Below are 7,398 nucleotides of genomic sequence, written 5' to 3' on the forward strand. Positions count from 1 at the left end.
TTGTTGATTTTGTTATTAAAAAGATTCAGAATTAAGAGAGAGTGAAAGAAATGAGCGGGTTATGTCGGAAAATGGTGATAGAGTATGTCAATTACTAAACTTTGTATAGAAAGCAGTGCTTCTAATTCAAATTTGATCTAGTTGGAATTAGGGTGCGTTTGGGATTGAGGTTGGGCAGCTGTAGCTTTTAAGCTACAGCACTAAAGTGTTTGGTAAACACTAACTACTGCAGCTTTTAAATTATGTTGATATGATTTTTTACCTGTATAATGGAAAATCTATTATATCTTTAATAATTTCATCAAAATTATTATTTAAAATTTATATTTACTATATATTACTAATTTTTATTTAATACTTACAGCTTTTTTTCCACAGCAGCTATAGCTTAAAAGCTACAGCACCTCAATCCCAAACGCATCCTTAGTCAATTAGGCATTAGAATCAAAAGAATGAAGAATGGGAACTCAAAATTAGATTTAAAAATTATAATAAAGAGATTCAACTAAGTTGATATACTCAAACAGCAGATTGAAAAATGAAAGGCCATAATGTTACCACCAAAAAAAAAAAAACTGGGAAATTAATAGGAAGTGATGATTGTTGTGGTATACCTTGAAGTGTAGTTATTCCACAACTACCAAGATGTAATGTTTTCAAGTTTGTCAAATTTGCCAATCCTACATCAATAAAATAAATAAATAAATAAATATTACTTCAAAATTATTGTAGTAAGGCCGTGATCAGTGTGGTTGTTTGGTAATTATCCCAGTAGCTTACCTAGCCTTGTTAAAAAGCCACTTGTTAGATTGAGGTTCCCGCCTAGAAACAACGCTTCCATGTGTCTCAAATTTGCTAATCCTGCTCAGAAAACATTAAATTTTGATCAAGACAATTTACGTATATATTTTAAGAGATTAACGAGCCTAACATGCATTTCTGCTGGCATGAAATGTATATACCTTGCTTGATTCTGGAACCTTCAATGCAATTGTAATAAAGATTCAAAGTGGTAAGTGAAGTTAGCGTATTCAAATATGGTAATATGCTGTCGTCGAAGAAATTGTCACAAAGATTTAAGATCTTCAGCTGCTTCAAGCTCCCATTGCTATCGTAAGCTGCAAATGCATATGAAGTATTAATATTATAATATGCACGAGAAATATATACATATACATGTACCTTTGTTCTCATAGAGGCCTTTAAGCCAATTATCAGATAAGTCGAGGCTCTGCAATTCTTTGAAAGAATGAAACAGTGACATATTCAGAAGGGAAACTCCATAAGAATAAGAGTTATAATCAGAGAAGTTGAACATTCTTGTCCCATTGAGTGAGAGTTGCATCACCCGGCGTGTGGTGGCGTTGCACTTAACTCCCTCCCAATCATCACAACAATCAGACGACATTCCATCATGTTACAGAGCATGGTTAGAGTATGGAGTTGCAAGCATAAGATAATTCTACTGCTGACGTGTTCAAGTTAGTTAGCTGACTCGGATTACTGTTAACAAGTTTGTTAAGCACGTGTATTTGTTATAACAGACTTGAGTGTGTGTATTGATCTTTGTATATAAACAGAGCTCAGATCATTATTATGATTGAGTAATTAGATTCAATAAACTCCAGATTCTTCTTATCTCTTCTTCTTCATTTTCTCGTTAACTTTCCTGTTAACCAAACACATTATATTACAAATTCTCACATGGTATCAGAGCAAACATGATGAGCTCTAATCAGATTTCTGGATCCTATAGCTTTGCAACTCCTGTCAAACTAGATCAGAATAATTTCATTGTTTGGCGTACTCAGATCCTAACATCAATCAAAGGAAACGGTTTAGAAAGCTTTGTCAATGGTGATCGAATTTGTCCAGAGAAGTTTCTCTCGTCGGCAAGCACTATTACTAGTCGATCAACTCTAGTAGAGGATCAAGAGGTCAATCCAGAATATACAGCTTGGACTAAGACTGATCAATTGATTCTGAGTTGGATGATGTCGTCCATCCAACAAAACTTACTTGCAACAGTGATTCATTGCTCCACAGCTAAAGAGCTCCTAGATGCACTCACAAGTATGTTTATCTCTCAGTCTCAGGCTAGAATTATGCCACTTAAAATGCAGATTCAAACACTTAAAAAAGGATCTATGTCTATGATTGATTACTTTGCTAAAATGAAAAGGTTATCTGATAGCTTAGCCTTGGCTGGAAAACCTGTTGAGTTGAATGACTTTCTTCAACATGTGCTAACTGGATTGGACTCTTCAGATTATGAGTCTCTGGTTACTAGTGTTTTAGCTAGAGGTGACACCATAGGTCTTGATGAATTTTATTCCTTGTTATTAAGTCATGAAAATAGAGTTGAGCAGAAAAAAGGCAAAATTGCTAGTGATGTTACACATCATCTAACAGCTAATATAGCTCAGAAGCAATATAATTCTGGAAAAAATGCTGGTGGTAACCAAAAATATAACAATGGAGGTGCTTATAACTCTGGTTTTGGTGGAAATAGTATGGGTCAGACAGGTGATTTTAATTTTAATTCAACAATCATCTGTCAAATATGTTTTATACCTGGGCATGGAGCAAATAAATGCAGAAACAGGTACAACTCTGCTTTTGTGCCTTCTAGGAATCAAGCTAGAGGAGCATTTAATGGCAACTTTAGGCCGGGTCAAAGGAATTTTGGAAGAGGTTTTGGAAACAATGGTGGTCGATCTTACAATGGAGTTTATGGTAGAGGTTTTTATCCTCAGCCTGGCAATATGTTTGGTCAATCTAATCTTGGAAATTCTAATATGCCAAGAGGTTCTGGTTATCAAGGCTATGTGATGTACTCAGATCCCACTGCACTTTATGTTGCTCATCCTGGCAGCTCCTCTGGTTTCACACCTTCTGCACCTGTCTTTTGTTCCAATGAAGATTATAACAGTGGTGGTTCTTCCTCAGCTCCATTAGTGCCTGCTCCAGAGATTGTTGAAGATCCTACCTGGTACATTGATAGTGGTGCTACCAATCACATTACTAATGATTCAGGTAAACTTCTAGCACCAAAAGCTTATACTGGAAATGAAAAACTACTTGTTGGAAATGGTTCCTCCTTGCATATTAATCTCATTGGATCAGTATTGCTAAACACAACCACACATGAACCTTTATTACTAAATCATGTTCTTCATGTTCCTCAAATAACCAAAAATTTACTCAGTGTCTCCAAACTCTTAGCTGATAATAATGTTTCTATTGAATTCTTTGCAATCTTTGCTGTGTTAAGGCCAGGAGCTCAGGGATCATTTTGCTTAGAGGAATTGCAAAGGGAGGATTGTATCAAGTTCAAAGTGCATCTCAATTCTCTCAAGCTAGCACAGCTTTGTTATGTCAATCTTCTTCCAATAAATTTGAGTCTATGTTTGCTTATTTTCCTTCTATGTCTTGTAATCCTTCTGGTTCATTAAACAATTCTGATACAGTTCATCATCTATCCTGTAAGAAAGCTTTCATAGCTAGAGCAAGTGAAGTAGATGTTAATTTGTTTCACAAAAGGCTAGGGCATCCTGCTTTTCATACTCTTAAAACTGTATTGAAGAGTTGTACTGCTGGTATTTTCAATAAAACCAAAGTCTTGAATTTTTGTTCTGCTTGTCAATTTGGCAAAAGTCATTTGTTACATTTTGATTCTGTTGCCACAAAAACAACTGAACCTCTTCAGCTTTTATATGCTGATCTCTGGGGCCCCTCACATGTTACTTCAACACAAGGCTACTCATACTATCTGTCAATCTTAGATGATTTCAGTAGGTTTACGTGGATTTTTCCTTTAGCTGCTAAGTCTGATGCACTACAAGTGTTTCAAACCTTCAAAAGGTTCATTGAAAAATTCTTGAATAGAAATATTAAAACTGTGCAAACAGATTGGGGAGGGGAGTTTAGAAGTTTTTCTACTTATCTTGCTCAGTCTGGAATTCAGTTTAGGCATCCTTGTCCTTATATTCATCATCAAAATGGTAGAATAGAGAGAAAGCACAGGCATATTGTAGACATTGGCCTTACCTTGTTAGCTCAAGCAAATTTGCCACTCAAATTTTGGTGGAATGCTTTTCACACGGCTGTTTTTCTCATCAATAGGTTACCTACTCCAACCTTAAACAACATTTCTCCTTACCAAAAGCTCTTTGCTCAAACACCAGATTATCACTTTCTTAGAATTTTTGGTTGTGCTTGTTTTCCCTATCTCAGGCCATACAATAAACACAAGCTTGCTTTTAGGTCAGGAAGATGTGTCTTTCTTGGCTACAGCAGCCACCATAAAGGGTATCAGTGTCTTCATTCCTCTGGTCGAGTGTATATCTCAAATCATGTCGTTTTTGATGAAAATTCCTTTCCATATGTGTCTGGTTCAGACTTTTCTTCTGTCTCTCAGTCTTGTGTTTCATCAAATACAGTCTCTTCTGTCCTTCCTTCTTTTACTCATTTTCCAATACAATCTCCTCTGCAACCTCAATCAGCAAGTGATTCCTCAGAGACTTCATCTCCAGCTCCCAGAGAGGTATATGCTCCTTCACCATCTCTATCTTCTTCTTCTATATCTTCTCCCACAGACCAATCACCTCATCTATCTTTACCAAGCCATATTAACTCACCACCTCATGTCATACCTGCTGCTCCTCCAGTAGGACACCATATGATAACCAGATCAAAGGCTGGTATTTTTAAGCCTAAATCATATCTTGCTGATCTTTTGGCTACACCTTCAGAACCTACATCTATAACCCAAGCAATATCTGATCCAAAGTGGTTCAAGGCAATGCAAGAGGAGTATCAAGCACTTAAAAATAATGATACTTGGGACTTAGTTTCACCTTCAGCTCCTGTCAAAGTGATAGGAAGTAAGTGGGTTTTCAGAATTAAGCACAACTCAGATGGTACCATTTCTAGATACAAAGCACGGCTGGTAGCAAAAGGATTTCATCAAACACATGGAGAAGATTACACTGAAACCTTCAGTCCAGTTGTGAAAGCATCTACTGTCAGAATAGTTTTAAGCTTAGCTGTTATGAATAAGTGGATTCTAAGACAGGTTGATGTCAATAATGCCTTCTTAAATGGTATTTTGGTTGAAGATGTTTATATGGCCCAGCCTGCAGGGTTTACTGATTCCACCAGGCCTACTCATGTCTGTAAACTCAAGAAGGCCATCTATGGATTAAAACAGGCCCCCAGAGCATGGTTTGACAGGTTCAAATCTGCTATGGTATCTCAATGGAGGTTCCTCAACTCTAAGTCTGATAGTTCACTCTTCTATAAGTGGGAAAATGGCCATATTTTGCTTGTACTTGTATATGTGGATGATATCATTGTTACTGGTTCTAGTTATCAGCTGGTGCAGCAAGTGATTCTTAATATGCAGAAAACTTTTGCTTTGAAGGACTTAGGAGAGTTGAATTATTTTCTTGGGATTGAAGTCTCAAAAACTTCACATGGATTCTATCTCTCTCAAGCAAAGTATATAGCTGATCTCTTAGCTAAGCATAATATGGCAGATTGTAGCCCTGTTCCTACTCCTATGTCTACAGGACATCAGCTCAGAAAAGGATCAGGTTCAACCATTACTAATGCATCTCAGTATAGAAGCATAATTGGAGCTTTGCAATATGTGACACTTACAAGGCCTGAGATAGCTTTCTCTGTTAATAAACTTAGTCAATATTTGTCTTCACCAACTTCAGAACACTGGGAAGCTTGCAAGAGACTTCTCAGATATTTGAAGGGCTCAATTCATTTTGGTCTGCATTTTTATCAGTTTGGAACTTTGCAAATGAATTGCTTCAGTGACTCAGACTGGGCGTGTGATAAAGATGATAGAAAATCAGTTGCTGGGTATGCAGTTTACATTGGCTCAAACTTAGTTTCCTGGTGTTCTAAGAAGCAACCAGTGGTATCAAGGTCCAGTACTGAAGCTGAGTATCGAGCTTTAGCTCAGGCCACATCTGAAGCTGTATGGATTCAAGCACTGCTTGATGAACTCAAAATCAAGCTTGCCGCAGCTCCTATAATGTGGTGTGATAATCAAGGTGCTATAGCCTTAGCCTACAATCCAGTGTATCATGCTAAAACCAAGCATGTGGAACTGGATATTCATTTCATCAGGGAGAAAGTAGCAGCAAAGAAGATTGTTGTGCAATTTGTTCCTAGTGAAGATCAAACTGCAGACATACTTACCAAGCCATTAACTTTTGATCAGTTTCATTACCTTCGAAGCAAGCTAAACGTTCATCCTGGAAAGTTTAGCTTGAGAGGGGATGTTACAGAGCATGGTTAGAGTATGGAGTTGCAAGCATAAGATAATTCTACTGCTGACGTGTTCAAGTTAGTTAGCTGACTCGGATTACTGTTAACAAGTTTGTTAAGCACGTGTATTTGTTATAACAGACTTGAGTGTGTGTATTGATCTTTGTATATAAACAGAGCTCAGATCATTATTATGATTGAGTAATTAGATTCAATAAACTCCAGATTCTTCTTATCTCTTCTTCTTCATTTTCTCGTTAACTTTCCTGTTAACCAAACACATTATATTACAAATTCTCACACATCATCAACCCATGAAGTAAGAATAGAGCCTTCATATTCCCTATCACTGATTGATATAAAGAAGCTCTTGAGTTCCAACAGAGTAGTCCTCTCTGTTTGCAAGCATGCTTTGTATCCATGCATTTCATTCATCAAAACAATAATCCAAATTAGTGAAATTAACGAGAACTTAACGAAGGAAGTACTTTCCATTGCAAAGCAACTTTTCAATTGGTCAATATAAAATTTGCAAGGAGGAAACTTCAATATTTATACTAAACATTTATCATCGTGGACCTTGCAATTTGATTGGCTGAAGATTACCAACCACCACCTAACGAAAATGAAACATCTCAGAGATATCAAGTAATAAAAATACTTGATTATCTTATTTTTGTTTTAGAGGGTTATTAAAGACAAAACATTGTCAATACATTATAACATCGCTATCTTGAAGTCTTTGTCTTTAGTGAAGACTTGTAAGCTTGAAATTACATATATATTGCAACATCGACCCAGGAGAAAAAGAACTTCACTAATACTCCGTGAAAAATAAAATTAAAGTTCACTGACTCTTGAATTAAGCCAACAAACAAGCGAGTGCAAACTATATTTTCTCCAACAGTTTGATGGAGATAGTCGTAACTAATAAAATAAAAGTTGTGTGAAAGAGTGTAAATAATTTATCCGTATATTTGGGTTTACATTGGATTATCAGTTAATCTATTAAATAATATGTTTTGTAAAGAATTTGATTGGATGTTTGATAAGTTTAATTTAGTAGTTTAATTACTCATAAAAGTGTGATGTACTCTAAAATGACAAATA

General features: G+C 36.1%; 1 protein-coding gene across 1 annotated transcript in view; it reads right to left on the minus strand.

The window, feature by feature from the left end:
* The window catches only part of LOC18036665 (leucine-rich repeat receptor protein kinase MSL1), a 10,799-nt gene extending 9,391 nt beyond the window's left edge, over positions 1-1,408 (minus strand). Inside the window, exons 1-3 of the mRNA XM_006427351.2 lie at positions 1,183-1,408; positions 963-1,118; positions 781-861 (exon numbers count right to left, since the gene is read on the minus strand). Coding sequence (XP_006427414.2) covers positions 781-861; positions 963-1,118; positions 1,183-1,408 — 463 coding nt within the window. The remainder of the gene's footprint in view (positions 1-780; positions 862-962; positions 1,119-1,182) is intronic.
* Positions 1,409-7,398: the final 5,990 nt, after the last annotated feature.

Source organism: Citrus clementina, unplaced genomic scaffold (genome assembly GCF_000493195.1).
Source record: "Citrus clementina cultivar Clemenules unplaced genomic scaffold, Citrus_clementina_v1.0 scaffold_7, whole genome shotgun sequence".
Classification (NCBI taxonomy): Eukaryota; Viridiplantae; Streptophyta; class Magnoliopsida; order Sapindales; family Rutaceae; genus Citrus; species Citrus x clementina.